The following is an 18,780-nucleotide window of genomic DNA, read 5'->3' as shown; positions in this document are numbered from 1 at the left end:
TTTGACCAATAAATGGTATTAAATTATCAAGTTTAACTATGGATACTGTCGTAAAACCGGTTGAATTTTATGGGCATGCATTAGGAATCAAAGTTGAACAGCCATGATGTCATGTCATAAAACAAATCTCAAACGCTGGAAAAATATCAGTATTTATTAAGGTAAAACAGTGCAAATACGTTTCCCCAGATATATACAAATGAAAGAAGCCAAATGTAGATGTATGAGAAAGAGAAAGTACCTGCAAGACGACATAAGAGGAAATCACAACTTAAATTAACATTACAAAAACATCTGCACGTTTACCAACTAGAATAGATATGAATCTTAAGTTCCTGCTGCGTAGAAAAAAATAAACTTTGTACTTGGTACTGACATAACACTGTCAATAAATCTATATATGTGTACGAGTGCATTTAATACTGCACATAAAGAGTGAAATCCATTCTGATACAAAAATTAATACTGCATGACGCTTAACGTTTGCCTGGTAACAAAAAAAGCACATGCATCCTTTTTTCTTTTCCAATAAAGAAAGAAACAGTCCACTTTGTCACTGCGAGAGCGTGACTTTAAACCTTTTTTATATCATTGTTTTGCAAAATATGGGTAAACATGCCTTTCAGCGCCACTTTAATGTTGGCACACACTTTTGGATGTGCCTTGTAAACTTAAAAAAAGTCAACATAAATGAAAAAGGCTGAAATGGGCAAATAAGATGAATACATTTCTGTATCTGTGAACTCAAGCATCTGTGAGTTCAGCTATTTGCTTGAAGTAAGCAATTCTGAAGTAAGTAATTTTCACTTGCTGGTTTTCAGTTGAGTGTCTTGTTGCCTTCACACATCCCATGTGTGAAGTGTAGAAAATGAAGGGCAAAAATAGTTCGTTCCCTGGATTCGTCAAGTTATTGTCAGTCTTTGTTGACTAGCTCAGTTTGCTCAGTAGTTTTTCTTCGATCAGTCCAAACTGCACGCTGACAGACATCTCCGCGATGAACTGCTCACAACCCTCTCTGGTCACCTGTTTGCAGTCGCGCAGGTCGATGTGACAAATACTTCCACAACGTTTGAAGTATGTCAGCGATAGGTCTGTCACTCTGTTACAAACTGTTGTAACAAAGGGAAGAAGAGTTTAGGTTAGTCTTCTGAATTAGAGTTACCATCTTACCGGTCTAACTTGTATGGATGTTATTATTTCTCGCATGCCTGACAGGTTGATGTGTGTGAGAGAGTCTCTGGTCGTGGTGCCAGCTGCCGTAAGGATGTTGACGCTCTGGTCAGAAATGTGATTGCAGTAACTTAGGTCCAGTCGGGACAGTGAGGGCATGTGTCTTATGATGAGCTTAAGGGACGTGTCTGTGATGTCCAGACCAGCTAGACAGAGATCCTCCACGTTCCTCAGTTTACTCCTACTGTCCAGCTGACCTGAGAGCGAGAGAAAACATGACAGAAATGTTGAAGTACAACATATTACCTAAACATGAAGTTACTATCGACATCAGCTATCATTTAGTACCCGGTCTGTTGTCTGTTGGAGAGGAAAGTAAGTCTTGTATCTGGTTGTCCTTCAGTCCCTCAACCCACTGCACATCTAGAGAACGTAGCAAAGGACAGCTGGATGTGCATAAAGCCGAAACGGCGGCCCACGAGCACCCTGCCAGCAAAAGAACCCTTAGACCTGCCAGGAAACCAACACAAGAGAGTAATGTAAGTATCTTACATGAGAGACGAGTTAAACATAGGAGACGGCCTGTTAAAAGTGATACAAACCAGGTAATCTGTTGATAAGCCAGCTGAGCTGTTTCTTGGATATGTTGGTCCAGCTCAGGTCCAGAGAGACGGGCTGTCTGCGGATGATGCCACTGAGCATGAGGGGAGTGATAGACTTGCATCGGTTTAGATCGATCTTTGTCCACAGTCTTTTATCACAACACCTGAAATGGAAGACAAAAGATTGAACCCTACTGTGGGTCACATTGGCCTGAGCTGAGAATATACTTAGCATAAAGGATCCAACTTTTATGGAAAACCTGAGTTACTGAAAGTTGCTAAATAAACTGAAAAGATGAAGTCATGTGACGTACCACCTGTTCCAGGTCTTGCAGACCTGCATGCAGACGCAAAGGTCTCGGTGCATGAGGTGGCCGAACACCCCCATCCACACTTCTCGCCGCATGACGTGGTTGTTTCCATCATCCAGAGGTAGCCGGTCAGGCGGGGGGCTGATCGGAGGGGGTCGAATCACATGACGCTCCATCTGAACGCATTTTGGCGGAGAACAGCAAGGCGTGGGCCGGATGACAGTGGTTGGCGTGGTTCTGGTCAAACTCATTGGCGACTTGTCTTGAGGGGATCCGTTTTGTTCACGTTTAGGCGTAAACCAGTCTCTCAGATGGCTTCTGCCATTATTAAGTGGCTTACAGTCCTCTCCGTCGCTACCCGGTTCCACCTTCACCGTCTGACCGGTCTGATGGGCAAGCCGGTCCTCTGTCTTTTGAATCTCCTGGTTGAGCTGTTTACTTAGTTCCTTGCTCAGTTCTTTGTTGGGCAAGCGAGGCTTACGTCTAGGTTTTCGCTGACTCCTCAACTGCGTGTCACCGCCCAAGTCGCTGCTGGGCCCCGCCCGTGGAGAACCGCCCTGCGATCGGTCACTGTCTCGTACAGCTGAAGTCCTGCGCAAATGGCTGTGAAGTTTCCCGTTTTCTGCTCCGCTACTCTTCTGTTTCATGGTCTCCTCTTCCTCCTCCCTTTCATCATCTCCGTCTTCCTCCTCTGAAGGCATGAATCTAAAGGGTCTCCTTTCAATTTCCTGTCTGTGAACCTCGTCACACTCCACTTCATCCTCTTTCTCCGTCTTGATTTGTCGCAGGACCTTAGAGGTCACCAGAACATCTGGCCTTGAACTCTTCTTCTGTGGATTTAAAAGAGGGTCAAAATACATGCGTTGCAAAAATATGATTTGATCTCTTATCTGCTTTTACTTATTCATTGTCTCGCTACCTTTCTCTTGATATTGGTTTCTGAATCTGAGTCTCTGTCAAACAGTTTCCTCTTCTTGCGTAGCGGGTTGTCCCCCGATTTGGTTTTCAGTGGACTTTCTGAAGGGACATCTAAGGAGCGTTTCTTAAACGTGCCCTCTGATTTGCAGGTAGCGCTGTCCTCTGGTTCTGACTTCTTTGTAATGGGAGAAACTGTAGAGTTGTTGGACTCGGTGGACATGTTCGAGTCTGGCTCTTCCTTGATGTCCCGGTTCGTTCGCGGGTCTTTGAGAAGAGAGCCAGGAAGATTGGACGCAAACTTAAAACCTGGTCCTCGTTTTTGCTTTGTGGCCAAAAGGTGGGAAGAAAACAAGAAACCTTTTTACCAATCACCAACTCAAAATGAGTTTTAATTGTTGCCATTATTTTAATCAAAACATTACAGAGCTATTGTTTTTAAAAGTGCAGTTCGGTAAGAAAGTGATGCTTACTTTCCCTGTCTTTCCGGCATGATTGCATTTCGGACACTCCCAGCAATTTGGCAACTCGTCATTCACAACACCGCCAGGGGACATCTGCTGGACAAAGAAACAGAATAAGTTTCTACCGAAGTAGAAGTTTCTATCTAAAATTATGAAACAATAGATTTATCCATCTATCTAGCAAGGTATAGCTCACCCGAAACTTAATTCTGTCATCATTTACTCACGCTCGCGTCAATACAAACCTGTATGACTTTCTTTCTTCTGCAGAACACAAAAGAAGATATTTTGACGAATGTTGGTAATCAAACAACATTGACGCCCATAGACTTCCATTATATGGACACAAACCCACAGGGACATTTCTCAAAATATCTTCTGAAAACAAATCAGGTTTTGAACGACACAGCTGTAAATAAATGATGACAGAATTTATAGCATTTTTTTGCCTCCCAGAAACCCACCTTTAGACATGCTGGATGGATGATCTCATTGCAGATGGAGCATTCCATGAGCATCATGTTGAACTTTTCTTCCTCTTTCTCTACCGTATCTTCTTTCCCGGCCTCACCGCACACCAAACACACTGCGGTGTGTGGCAGAATGGGCTGCAAAACGCAAACAAAGCATTGATGAAAATTTCCCCGACATACTGGTAAGGGTTACAATTGAAGCTGAACACTGACTCACCGCTATGCATTGCCTCATGATGCAGGACTGCTTCATACGGCCTGGTCCTCCAAACTTCTTCATGTCCTTGCAGAAGTGGCACTCCCCACACTCTTTGCGCGTACAGGCCTCGCACTTCCTGCAGCGCGTCCGCCTGCGTCGGGCATTGGATACACTGCGACTGGACGAGAGCTTCACCCCTCCACCTGGAGCAGCGGATGGAGACGAGCCCATCTTGGATTTTGTCCGATTAAGCGGCCGTGGCTAAAATGCACAGTAGATAAGAATGCTGTTGGACAATGCTGTAGGTGTTATTTATACAGGTTTACTGTCGGTAAAAGACAAAAACGTAATGTGAATGATACGTTAAGGATTTTCACACTGCGCTTAACCCTGGGTTATCTTCATTCTAAACCCCACTATTAACCCCGGGTAAACAAACGTTTCACACTTTTGAAGCAGGGCTTTCCCAGATTTTACCCTGGGTTAGGAAACGTCACTCCGAAGCAGGATTAACCCTGCATTGCAGTGCCAAACGTGTGCAGTGTGAAACGAAGCGGTGATAGAATAATATGACCAGCAATGGACATCCAATCAAAAACTGAACAGCGCTTACCTCATTTCACAAGCTGTGAACAGTCACAGAAACTCCAAGCGCTGTGTAAATAATCCTTCAAGTTTTGATTTATTTGAGGAAGTAGGCTTAAAACAGCCAAAAAGGATTTGCGAGGCGTAATTTTTTTCTCGGATGCGGAACAACAAGGTATTTGGTTATTTAAAGGGACCTCGCACAATTTTTTTTCTGTCAGTTTGACGCTGCAGTATTTATCCAATCATGACTGTTGACACCGCAAATATGCAAATGAGAATTTTAACCCAGGGTTTAGTGATGAACAGTGTGAATTGTCAGGTTATGAATAATCTGTATACCTGGGGTTTAGAATAACCCGGGGTTAACCATTTCAAGTGTGAAAAGCCCTATTGTATCATCAGTATGTGTACTCCCAGGGTATCAATCCCACAACCTTATTTCAACCAATATTTCTCGTATCTACTATCTTTCATACCTCTGTAGACCAGGCCATTCTGAAGGATGGGGTTTATATGGATCGGATTTGATATGTATGTGCACATGCGCAACCTGTTTTATGCCCCAGAGGCACTTTCAAAACATTAGAAACATGGGAAAACATTTTTACTAGTCTGTAAAAGTCAATAAAATCAACCCACAATGTGTCAAGTAAGGTTGGGGGACATTACTCGCCATTATTCACTTTGTGTCAATGAAAGAACAATAAGTCAGGATACAGATGCAGGAACATGCATCAAACAAGCACGTGCGTTTCATTCCTGAGCATTGTGAACTGCATTTCCTTAAAAACACAAATATCTCACCACTAAACACTTTATTATGCAACAGAAGAGGGACGGGACTACAAACAGAATGAGTTTCAATGTTTGTGCATTTACCAAAATATCTTAAGACCTTCCATTATTGACTTGATTTCCTTTTAGACAGCGTTATATTTGGCCATTAGACAACAGTGCATTATGACTCATTAGTTAGTTCAAGACATTTACACACACACACACACTTGCATATACTCTTATAAACCCAAGAAACAGCCAAGGGGAAGCCTCTACAAACATCAATAGTCTACATCCCCTGGGTTGCCAGCACAAAGCTGATGAGGATTTGGTGTAAACCATTATACTCAGCCCCAGGCTTTCCTACCATACTCATTTTGGTCTGGGACTAGATTTAAGCCTTGTCTGAGAAACCAGGCAATAGATATCCACCTGTATGGTTATTTAGCCTGTTTATCAACTAGTTTTCAAAATATGTATATATATTCATATTGGCTTTTATTGAGATATCAGCAGATCACACACCACATGTACTTTTCTGAAAATATGCACACTGGAATTGATAAGAGGAATTCAAACTTTGATCTCAAGCATCCCATTCCTAACCTTTCGATTCCGATTTCAACTTGGTACATGGGACAGGGGTGATTGATGGGAATGGATCCGGCCTCCACCCTCTTTATGAACCTCAAGTATTGGAGAGGAAAACACGAACAATCGCATTACCCAGAGGGGGGAGCGAAACGCAACCTGACCTCCTCAATAGGTATGTTTCTTTGAAACAGCCAAAGTGGATTTCTCAGCCCCCGAGAGTTGAGATAAGCTGTTTAGATGGAGTCAAAAGTCTTGTTTGGACTGAGCTTTGGAGTTTATGCTTGTAGCGGAATTGATTTCTTTGTATTCGTCCTTCATGCCGCCTATAGCGAATGCTGTACTGGAGCAATGTTACGTTGCATTTTTGCTCAAACTGTCCACACATACTGTACGAGAAAGCAGAAACTGCTGTTTCACAACATATCAGTTGTGAGGTGTTTTGAAACCGAGTTTGGAGGAACAGAAGCGTAAACTTGAGCATGCGGTCAGCTGAGCTGGGGAGAGAGATTGGGACAACGTGGCCACCAGTGAGCGATACTTCAGCTTTAGCATTCCAGACAATGAACCTGCAGTCATGAAAAACACAACATGAATACCGGCTCAACACATTCTGGCGTCATTCAACAAATAAATGACATGTACTAAAGAAGATCAAGAAGTGATATGTTCACATCAATCTGTTCAGAATAAACACAGAACGAATGTTATTTTTAACAGACCAACAGAGGAAGCTTATTGACAGTACAACCATGAAACAACTGATTTAATCATTAGCGTGAAACCACTCATGATAAGAACGTTCCACATCAGCCTTTACAGTTAAAGGGTTAGTTCACCTAAATATAAATCATAATTTGTCATTCAAATCCTGTATATGGCTCTTTCTTCTATGAAACACAAAAGAAGATATTTTGAGAAACGTCTCAGTGGTTTTGTGTCGTTCATACACTGTTGTTTGGGTTCCAAACTTTTTTCTTTCATGTTCTGCAGAATAAAGAAAGTCAGACAGGTTTGGAGTAAACTGTGCCTTTTAAGACTATCGTTTTTATCTAATCATTCAAATTGTTACTGTACATTATGCATGTTTCTACAAAACAACGACTTCATCTCACACCCAGCGGCTTTGACAATAGCCAAGCAACCTTTAATTGGAAAGGCGTGAAGATAAACTTGCTAATTCACGCTAGACTCACAAAACTGGATGAGGCAGATTTCATCAAAAGAAATCCATTTCACTGGCGAAAAGACAACACACAACAAGAACATGTTCAAAGATTGCAGGGGCCGGTCCGTAACAGAGGTGACCAAACAATTGGAGATTAACCGATGGGAAACCACAATCCTGCTCAGTTGTGTTGCTGTTCTCTCAACAGCGCTGAAAACAAGCAATTCTGTAAGTTCACTACTTGAATATAATGAAACTCAATGAGAGGATGGTGATATGACATGACCTCTGTAGAGGTCAGATATTCTGATGTCAGCATTTAGTGTTTCTAAGAGTACACCCGAGGATCAGAAGACTTCCACATTGTGATGCTTAGTCCAGAACTAAACATGTTCGAAATAGAAACATGTCCGGACTGTTTTTACTCACGTAGGCTCTTTGTCCCGCCCCGCCCCCATACGCTCATCTGGTAGGACCGGCTCAAAAGAGGCCCTTGTTGGCCTGCGGCCAGACCATTTAAAAATATCCTGGAAATTGAGGAAGTCAAATAACACAATGATCTATACAAATGTTTGTATCGGTACGAGCCGTGAAAGTGTGAGGTAGTTGAGTTTACACGTTTACCAAATGCCACAGTGATGTATTTCATCCACTGGCATTTTTCGTTGGCATCCTGCAAACGGGGCGAATTCCATCGGTATCGTTTTGAATACGACAGCGACACTTCCATGGGAGTGACTCACGTGGGTATGGGCGAACACAGACGTATGCAAAGTACTCTGAGATCTCACACGCCTTTGAAACACTAGTGAACATCAAAAACAGCTTGTTGTCAAAAGCACCCGTAGCAACATATCATACTAATATAGTTACTCCCGTGTCAAAACAAGCAGGGGTTTCCTTTCTTCGCTGGATTTCACTTTCATCTACAGCGTTTTAAAAAGTACCTAAAACATTTCGTCATGTTACTTTACAGAAGCGTCGCTTTTAAAAACCTCACACTATAAAATAAGAACATCATGTTTGACCCATTTAGCAAATGTCAAGATGAGTAAAGAAAATGCATTATCACTCAAGTCATCTGATGTTATCACACTTTTCTGACAGCTCTGACTGTCTTCCTTATCACATGCGCTCACACACACACACACACACACAACAATACAATAGCATGCAGAATGCAGTGTCACGCTGCATGTTTGTGTTGCCCCTCGCCCCGTGTGTCCAGCAACATTTTCTGACCTGTTCAGCCTCCGAGCTCTCGTAATCTTCCTCGTCAGTTATCAGCGACATGGTCATGGCTCTTAGAGTCTACTCAGCGCTTTGCTAAACTGTCATGGCTGTAGTTCCAGTGCGCTACTGGCTGAGACGGCACAACCCTCCCTTCTGTTTCTTAACCTCCCGGAGCACACAGGCTAGAGCGAGACATGCTCATGAATATGGAACGGGGGCGGGTCGAAACTGAAGTAAGCCAATGGGAGAGCAATAAGGAGAGACCAGAAGTGCCGCATGGTAAAGCAGGGTCATGGGACAAGGAAGACAGGACTGTTGGGGCAGTGTAAGGACAGATGGTATTCCATCACAAAAGCAACACACAATGGAGCAGAACATTCAGCAGCTGGGCCTTAAATGGCGGACACAGTTTTAGTGCTTTGAAGAGGGGGTGAACAAAAGCCAACATCTAATAGTGTGTCCCGGTCAATTGAGAAATAAACTAAAACAAGTCCATAAGCTCACATCTGAGTGTGTCAGAAGGCTGATTCCTCATTCCACTGAAAAGAATGCAAAGTGGCTGAACGCGCCTTATTTTCTACTAGCATCACGTCACACTTCCTCAGAATCTCTCAATAATTTCTATAGTAGAAATTGGCACACGTTCAAATCTTTGATCACAACAGGGAGGAATAGAATAAGAACAAGTCAAGACAGAATCAAATTGCAAGAAACCAAACAAACACTTTAGTTCAGTGTTGGCCTCGAGTATACCTGATGTGCAAGTTTGAAATATGTAAATCACATTAACGACCAAACAAACAAGCTTAAAGAAGCCGGGTGTGCCACATGCTTGCGTGTAGTTACATTAAGTGTTTTTGCATGCAATGAACAATCTTACCTTGCCTGTGTCCTTCGGCCAACATACAATAGGACAACCGGTGATGGCCAGCTTTGGATTGTCATCAGCGTGCTCTTTCAAGACAACCTGTTCATAAGAAAACGACGGAATGAAAAACAATATAAAACCAGTTCAGATGAGAACCTGCATACGTGGTCAGAAGTAGCGAGAAGTTTTGAGATTCAACTTTTTAAAAGTGATATCGAAAATAACATTTATTATTATTTTCATCATCATCAATATAATTACAATCAACGTAATGATATAGCATTCAACATTGTTGCAGCAAATTACTACTAGCAATATAATAACAATGCTGATACTTCTGACATTAAAACAATACGTAAAAATATTAGACCATGTTAAAATATACAACTTATTTATTAAACATTCATATTAAACCAAAACAAATTAGACCTAGTGCACACACAACTGCTCACATGCGGTCGTGCATTTGTGTTGAGTAAAAAATATGCTTAACGCCTGCTACGTAACACAAAATGGCAATAGATAATTCATTGCAGCTTGCTAGATCTGAACCTATAGCCCTATTCCTTAACCGCTGCATCCAAAAGGTGATAAATACAGGTGCTTAATTGTTAGCTTCTCACTAGATAAATACTGGGGAAGAAAACTGCAGAACTTCTGGATTTAGCAAAAATTAAGTCAATTCTTGATACAGACAAGTGCCAAATAAAAGCGAACCAAACCTTCATGTCATCCAGCAGCGCTTGTGGGTCGTCAATGCCTTCCGGAACACATTTCTTCGTCTCTGGCAGGGATTCCAGCTTCTCCACCAGGGCCTTGAGTCCGTTCAGCTCGAACTCCGTTAAGTGAGTCCACTTTCCAGAGTGCTCCATCCCAGGTGATCCAGACGGAGTCTTGGGACATTCTGAAAGGAGGGACTTCAGGCTGTCTTCAGAATCATTGGCCTGAGTGAGTTTAATGGTCTGGCTGGGAAGACCTGTAGATGGTTGGGTCGTCCCCTCTGTCCTCTCTAACTGGGTCTCGCATGAGTCCTCTTCCGTGCCCAGCCGGGTGTCTGAGACGGGGTGGTCCATTAGAAGCTTGGGTTCGGCTAGTTATAAAATATAAAGTGTAAAACAAAGCATGAAAACTTGCTCATTCACTTCTTGTTTCTTGTATTGGGCAATAGTGATCAGAATCAGTTCTCCAATTGGCATGAATGTATATTCTTTTCTATATATGGTGTCGAAATCCGATGCTTTGTTTCCATCAGGTGCTTAAAAACTCACCAGTAGGAAGGGACTCCCGACGAAGGTCCAGGCTGAGATGCGAACGTCTGGTCAAGCAGTTCACGTACCTCTCCAGCACATACCAGCACATTTCATAGAAGAAAGGGTAGCGAAATTTGGAGTGCACCTAAAATGCATGTACAAGGTAACGCTCATGTTAACGCACCCATATTCACCACAGCCCTGTATAAAACCAACATAACACATTACAATATAAACCCAGTTGACTCCATGAAAGCTTTCCCAGTATGAGAAAATGACAACATCACTAAGATGCTTCTCATGCTCATGGTTCCTCTCCTGGGAAGAATCTCACATTCTCAGAGTTATGGAGGGCTTTCTGATCTCATTCCCTCGTGCCTTCTTCAGCCAAGGCTAAATTTAGAGCACTGCAATAAAGCGCCCCCAGAACAACACGGCGGATACCACGATCAGTCTTGTTCTCTGCCTGCTGTCTAGCAAATATAAAAATAGCCGAGTTCACCAGCTCGATGTTCTGCAGAACACATCAAAGTGTCTTGGAGATTCTGACAGCGCTGAGAAAGTCATTGCTACACATGTCACCAATACTCGTTTTACCTGTCAGGAAGCAGACCAATCTGAGGTCAGAGTTCCTGTTTCCTGTTCAGAGTGACTTCACTTCTCTCAAACCCTCCTTGGGTTGGACTGACACTCAAAAACGAGTTACTGGTCATTTTCAGTTTTTTTCATGAGGTTTAAGAAAAACACGTTTCCCTCATGTTTCAAGTTTCTCAAAGCGCCAGTGACAAAAAATGACACTGCGTATTTTTTCATGAAATATTGGAGTGTTTTTTGTAAATAGTTTATCAATGTGGACCATTCGTGTGCCCTCATAATCTTTAGCTAAACTCTAAATATGTTGGACAGCCTGGGCGGAGCATCCGTTAACTTAACTCCTCCCCTTCGACTGTCAGTCTGCTGCCTCTTCCATTGCAAAATGCAACTGCTGTTTTTATACTGTACATCCAATTAAATTGCAAAGACGAAAGCCACGCCCACTATTTTTCTCATTAGGAATTCCATTTAACTCGGGAATGCATAAAAATACGCAAGTAAACCCGATCGCGACTTCCTTTTCATGGGGACTTTAAAGCAACAACGGGCCGTTTTGGTGTATGGTTAACCCATGTGGTTAAGAAGCGCAATTGTCTTATACGTGTGTCGTAAATACTGTCGCAAAGTTTAATGAGCAAGCCTGGTTCCATCATTCTTTTGAGGTCTTTTAACTGATGATATATTAAAATACAAAACCACGAAAGGATGTGCAAGTTTTACAAAGTGTAAAAGTTCACCCTTCTTTTATAATAAAGAGAACTATGATAAAAGCCCGAACTGAGTTTTCTTTCAAAACTTTGTATCCTTTTAAAACATGATAATCTCTCTTGCCCCGTGGCAACAGTTTTTGCCATCAATCTCCAGCTCAATAAAAATGACGTTGCCGATTCACTCAGGTCATGCATAAAAATGTTCAGAATTACCTTCCAGCAGCAGCAAATTATAAAAGACAAATCTTTCAGATAAATCACAACTCTTTATTTTTTATTTTTAGACTTTTTAATAAAAGCTTTACCTTTGTCCTGTTTTCAATTTCATACACAGCGAGTTGCATGGGAATGTTAAAACTGTGCAGAATATTCCCACCAAACACCAGGGTGTCCTCTGGAGTGTACACGGCATGAATCCAACCTGCATGCACATACAAATACATGCAAACATTAGAAATTTTAATCAGACAAAGTGGTAAACAAAGACTTTTATTTGCAACTCACTATCCAAGCCATTTAACAACTAACCCTCTTGCAACAAATGCAGGTGAATGAAAAAGCAACCAAAAGCTAAACTCCCTCAAGGACTACATCCGTTCTTTACCTGATGGGATAAAGAAGGTATAGGCCTGTTGCAGCTCTACTCGCTGGCAGCCATCCGCACGGTCACCCAGGAAGATATCGCTCTGTTTACCAGACAGCACCCAGTCCTCATAAAGAGACAGATTGTGTGGGCTCGGAGGAATCAGCCAGAAAACCTGAACAAGAGAAAGGGGGACGCAGGTGTGATTCTAAACTGGGAAACGATTTTTCTTCCCTAAAAGAATAATTCACCTTGTCACTATTAATATCGAAGGTGTAATTTATTTATCTCTCTGTTCAAGGGCGGCCAAATATAGTGGGGTGCAAAAGAACCCTGAAACAAGCACAAATTTGTGGAACATTCCAAATTCGGAAACTTTGAAGATGAAATATGCAGCCGTTTTACTGGTGTTCGCTATATGCATTTAAATCAGATAATATAAGCCCTTGTTATTTCTGTGCATGATTAAAACAGAAACTGATTAACTCCCATAACCATTCCATCATTCTCTTAACTTGCACATGCCGGTGCTCTTGTTTGACCCTTCCATGGAGATAATATCTGATACCCTTAAGCTTACACACAAGCACAAGCAGCATTATAGCTGACAAAGCAAACCCAGCAACAATACAAAGAGGGAAGAGGATCATTTTCAGGTCCTCTGAAAAACGATTTCAACAGATCAGCGAGAGAGAGACAATCCTACAATATCAGAGAGAGACTAATCCACAGTCAGGGTAAATATGGGACTAATGACAGAAAATATTCTTATTTTTAAAACGTTATTTTGATATAATTTAATTAATATTTCCAGTTGCATGTTAATGTTATTTGCTAATGGTTATTGCGTAATTTCGGGTCGAAAGAATATTAGGCTTTTTGAAATGCATCACTAACTACAGAAGAACACTTGCCTTCTTTCCTTTGAAGACATGGTACCATACTGATGTGCCACCAAAGTCTATGTGGAAGTCAGTGAAACAGCCTTTAACACTCATCAGACAGTATCTACAGAAAGAGACAGACACAGTACAAGATTAATTCTCAACACCTGCATAAATAGAGAAAATGTGATAAATGTGCTGTTTTACGTGCTGAAAAAACATATCTGTGGATTAACCACACCATGGAAATGTTCTGCTCCCCAGAACTAATATGTCCTTCAAAACCACAAACAGCGGAATTTCCCCTTATCAATCAACCTGCATTATCAGGAGAATATTCTGACTTCAAAAGGAAGAAAATGTTTTAGTTTTATGTTAACCATTCATTTCTCGTGTGTGGACAGAACGTAGATAACGCTGGGTATGTTTCAGCTAAAGCCGTCTCAGCACCAGGACAGGCATGGAAGCTATTTGTGGCTCACGCATTTGTCATCCGCGGCTTTTAGAAAGGAGCAAAATTAATCAAACCCCCAGAAAGCCTGGCTGTCTGGTTAAAATGTGTCCCACTGTGCCGGTAGAAGAAGAGAGTGAAGGAATCAGTTTGCTCTAATGAGCCGAAGTCATCAGTCACCACAAGCGTTCTTCTTCTGAGAAATTAACTCGACAGCTATTAGACATCAATCTGCCGAAACAAACCTTGGTTGCTTGTAAAATGACACTTCTAAATTCAGAGTCAGACCATGGATCTCAAGACCATGTCTTGTAAGCAGACGTATGTGACTGACAGTTAAGGGGATGTGCAACGGTGTTTCATGCATTCTGAGCTCTTAACAATGTTAAAGGTGCTGTCTTCTCATGCTTGGCAAGGTCAACGTGTCAAAAAACAAGTTGGACGTATAACGTAGTATTTCTGTGCTCCACTAACGTTTTGAAAGTTTTTTCGAACACAAGAAAGCGTTACATAACTTTTCTTACTCCCTTATTTGTCAATACTCCCGGAAAAGTACGGCAAGGTGAAAGAAATAGCCGGCGCACGCTTCAACCGATGAGCGATAGAAAGACCCGCTTACCAACAAGATCGGCTGCGCTGTGGGCCTGCAGCTTTCAGCATCATTTCAGTGATGAATGTTGTATAAACGGTGCATATAACGCTGGATTTGGAAGTCTTTTGAAACTGATAGATGGCGCGGTAAAAGATTCCTGACACGCGGTTAGTCAACTATGTCATATGTCTGTTTTCTGTTGTTAATGTGTGTTTTCGTACAGCTGCATCCGTCTTTTATAAATGTGATGAAACTAAAGACTCTACGGATATTTGAAGGGTGCGAAACTATTCTGTAAGTACTCAAGATTAACATGAGATATGTAGAAACTGTCCCGTCTGACGGCCATTTTAAATTATAACCAAACACGTTTGCATGTGACATCTCTTCATATATATCAGAATGTGCCAGTTAAAGCTCCTGGCATGTAACCTTTTGGATGATGTCATTCACAATTACATCATATATTAGACAATCAGCAAATCCCAATGAGCTTTGTATCCAGATAAGAATTAAGTGGAAGATGAACAGCCTAACCATTTATTGATGCTTTCTCATGAAAGACAAACAGAATCGTTTGTAGAACAACACCTACATACATTCCCCTCAGAAATTCTACACTGAATGTAGTCAACGCAAGAGTAAACATGGTAAACTGAATCCACAAAGGCTATAAATGGAGCACTCAGATGACAAGTTATGAATAAGCAATGGCTCCATCACACCTTCACAGAGACACTAATACTTCGGTTTTATCCTTTTTATGAATGTAAAGTCATCCCAGCTCTGCACAGATCATTGAGAAAGTAACTCAACTGTCATAGCCATACTAATAAAAACACTTTTATTAATTTGTAATCTAATTTTTAAAGATATTTATATCTTAATTTGACTTGTAATGTAACAAAGTGTAAGATTTAAAGGGCAAGCAGCGCATTTTGACCTGTTATTCATTCATTGTTCCCATTCCCTGCTTTATCTTACTTTCAATGTTGTTTATCTGACTTTTCAAAGGCTAGTTAAGCATTTCATTCTGTTCTAAACCTGTATATGTGCACACACCGAAAACTGTATTTAGGTAGAAGAAAGGTATTTAGACATCCTCTTATATAAAAACACAGATCACAAAGCTGCAACGCTAAAGCCAGTGTTATCCCACAGGAGCATGTCGCACCGAAGCAGCCAAAACAAACCTATAACCTTGATGCTCGAAAACATGCTGAGTGAACGAAAGACGCAAATGATCGCAACATAAAAGTCCTCAAAAATAATAGCAGAGAAAGTTATCCAAACTCTACCGAGCTGTTTAAAATTTAAAGGACTGTATCTTTTTCTGTGAAATAGAGGAGACATACCCTACAGCTTTTCATCCCCATTTGAGCCACTTCGCCCCGCTTCTGACATCTGCCCAAGTAACCCAGACGCAAAAAGACCGTACTGACATTTAGCTCTGAATTCTTCTGTTATAAAGAGAACCATGAACACGGAGCAGGGAGGAGTTAGATAAAGAGGAGAGAAAGTGAGATACACACAGAGAGAAAGTGAGAGAGTAAGCGTTTCTGTGCAGGAAACACTCCTATACGATATTCTGATTGGCTGAAGAGGATTCATAGGGATACTGCCGCAGCCTGAGAAGACACGCCCCTTTTCCGCATTAGAAATCTGCTGCCTAGCAACCTGCTGGAGTCAGAGCCAGCTGCAGGCAAAAGAAATGCACAGCGTGCGCTGGGGAGCGAAGCAAGGGACTGTGGGAAATAATCAAACCTTATCTGTGATTTTTAGGTCAGTGGGTACAAAGTAGTGAAATATTTTGTTATAAGAAAATAATGTTAAATGATTCCCACTGCTAGGACGTCCTGTAAAATATTACACAAACGTTACCTCTGAACTTTGGGATATTTCATCTCAGACATGACATTTGTGGCTTCTGTTTGTCTATGCTTAAGGTGCCGCGGCCACATGTTGTCTACCCAGTCCACCAGATCCACCTAAATACAAACAGGAATCACATGACGTCCCACAAGTGACCCTTGACTAAGTTTGACTGTTTAGGCATAATGTCTGTACAACTGAATTTAAAACATCAGACACAAAGCAAAAGCCATTAACAGAAAAAGTTCAGCAGTAAAAAACAATCCACCATAAATCTACTCGGCTTAGTTTTGTGCACGTGCTGGTTTCTTACCACTGTGGGTCTCTTGATCAGATTCTCCAGTTTGGTGTGACTAAACTCCAGGCTGATAACATTAAACAGCTTGTCACGTTCCTCCTCGGGTGTCTCATAGTAACGGACAAACTGAGCCATGCTCATCTCGGAACCTTTTTGCGTGCTAACATCCATCACATCAACAGCCCGCCTACTGCCTGGAGGTCGGTGGAGAAACACAATATGAAGAATGATTCGTATATGTGTCATTATTCTAATATAGAAAGAAGCATTATGAATGCCTGAGTGGCACGAAAGAGAAACTTTCACACATGACATGGTCTGTGTTTATTTGTAATAGCATAATATTACCACTAGATGTCAGTATAGAAAAAGAAACACTTCAAAATCCAGTTTTTGTTTCTAAGCAGCTGATGTTAATTTATTTAGGTGTTTGTAGTCATTTTTTAAATAATGCCAACATTTTCCATCATCTTATATTGACTCATGCCATAACTAAGCTAGCTGTAGTTCATCCGCAAAGATAGACTGAAATAGATGAAATCACTTCTGTCAACCCTTAACATGCCCCGCTTGAGATATGTAAATGCAGTGTACTTCTAAAGCATGCACAATAAGGGTGCATCCAAAATGTCATGAAATGCAGAACTTGGTAAAGTTGTACGCAACAAACACTGTATGTAATATAATCAAACAGTTCACCAGCTGTGATTTACTTTATAGCCTACATATGTAACAATACGATTAGATATCATCTCTATTAATGTAAATGTGCACTTACCAATCAGACCCTTGATCTCACTTACAGTAAACTCAGGATCCGGCATTCTGCATCAGATTAAGCGAAACAGATTTAGGATTCAACTACAACTGTAAGGCAGATCTATGTGAAATAAACAAGTCATGTTATCTTACCTAATTCCTAGTCCATCTTTGGCCTTAAATATTAGAGGGGTTCTGAGTGCCTCTCTTTGAACGTATGCATAGGTGAAATCTAGGAACAGAAGAAGGAAATAGTGGTAAAGGATTTCTGTGTCTTTTAAAATATTGTCCACATTTCAAAATACCGAGAATGATTTACTGTTATGTAATTCTATACGTGCACACGATACTGTTGCTGTTTACGGTATTATTGTACAGTGACATTTACACAGTAGCCCACTCTTAAAGAGTGCACAATGACGAAACTTCATGCAAGAATTAACAAAAAGTAATGTTTTAAAAGACTAACTATTTATGCACCATGCCACAATAACAGACAGCTGTGCTCGTGTAGAACACATACCTTTTCCGTCCATATGCTGAACCAAATCGCTGTTGTATAAATGGCTCTCAAGTTTATCTTCCACGTTGAAGCCTCTGATGTTAGCGATCTCTTCCACGTCTGATAAATCTTCGTTTTCATCGTACATCCTCCTGCATATTGAGCGCTGAAAGCGATGAAATAGATCATAGATAACGTCGCTCCGAACACTTGCCTCATTTCTACAAATGCGATATACTAATATATATATATTATGAATACGCGCAGCCTCCGTTATTAACACTCCGGGTGTTAATTGTAGGCCTTGATCTCCCACAAAGAACATTATAAATACACGTGAAATAACTGCGAAGTCAAACTCCACAACGCACATTAGACGCGCGTGCCGTGGGGCAACAATGCGCACGTTTCGCAGGGATACATTGTCACGAGCGCCCGTGCGTGGAACATCTCGCTCTCTTAATTGTAACATGTAACATGTGTCCTTTTCCTGTTTACCATTACAACAGCGATCGCACTTAAGCTATCGACGAAACGTGTGCTTCTCCACACACTCGTTTAGCAATGCACCGGCCCCGCGATCCAGGCCACTAAACACAATACACGTTGATCAAAGTCCCGTTATTAAACGAGTCTTTGAGAGGACGGATTCAACTACACACCAGTTTGCGTCCGGATTCCGCACACGCCTCCATTTCGTCCGTTTTCATTCTCTCAGCGCTGTATCTGGACCATATTTGACGCGCAAACTTGTGCACACTTTGATCGCTTGTATTGAAAACTAAGTAGGAACCATTTTTGTGTAGTGCATCGTGACGTCACGGTCAACAGAATCAAAACATTGCGGGGACGTCACGCGGTTCGCCGTTATTAGGGTTAAGAGCAATTTTGCATTTTGTCTAAGTAGGTTGCTTAGGAGTCAACGG

The 18,780-nt window shown here is 41.5% G+C and overlaps 1 protein-coding gene across 1 annotated transcript; it reads right to left on the bottom strand.

Annotated features, from left to right (window-relative positions):
• Positions 1–131: 131 nt before the first annotated feature.
• On the bottom strand, positions 132–18,670 carry kdm2bb (lysine (K)-specific demethylase 2Bb). Its single transcript, XM_079449423.1, has 21 exons — positions 18,517–18,670; positions 17,876–18,020; positions 17,506–17,584; positions 17,372–17,418; positions 16,609–16,787; positions 16,305–16,411; positions 13,411–13,504; positions 12,518–12,671; positions 12,219–12,334; positions 10,628–10,754; positions 10,082–10,449; positions 9,372–9,458; positions 4,153–4,395; positions 3,927–4,070; positions 3,472–3,555; positions 3,003–3,323; positions 2,087–2,913; positions 1,773–1,936; positions 1,519–1,680; positions 1,209–1,427; positions 132–1,109 (listed from the first exon to the last, which is right to left on the bottom strand). Exons 1-21 carry the CDS (start codon positions 18,562–18,564, stop codon positions 928–930), a joined length of 3,897 nt encoding a protein of 1,298 aa, XP_079305549.1. The 5' UTR covers positions 18,565–18,670; the 3' UTR covers positions 132–927.
• Positions 18,671–18,780: the final 110 nt, after the last annotated feature.

The sequence above is a fragment of the Barbatula barbatula genome (assembly GCF_947034865.1).
Source record: "Barbatula barbatula genome assembly, chromosome: 24".
Lineage (NCBI taxonomy): Eukaryota > Metazoa > Chordata > Actinopteri > Cypriniformes > Nemacheilidae > Barbatula > Barbatula barbatula.
This window is presented reverse-complemented; position numbering and strand designations above follow the sequence as displayed.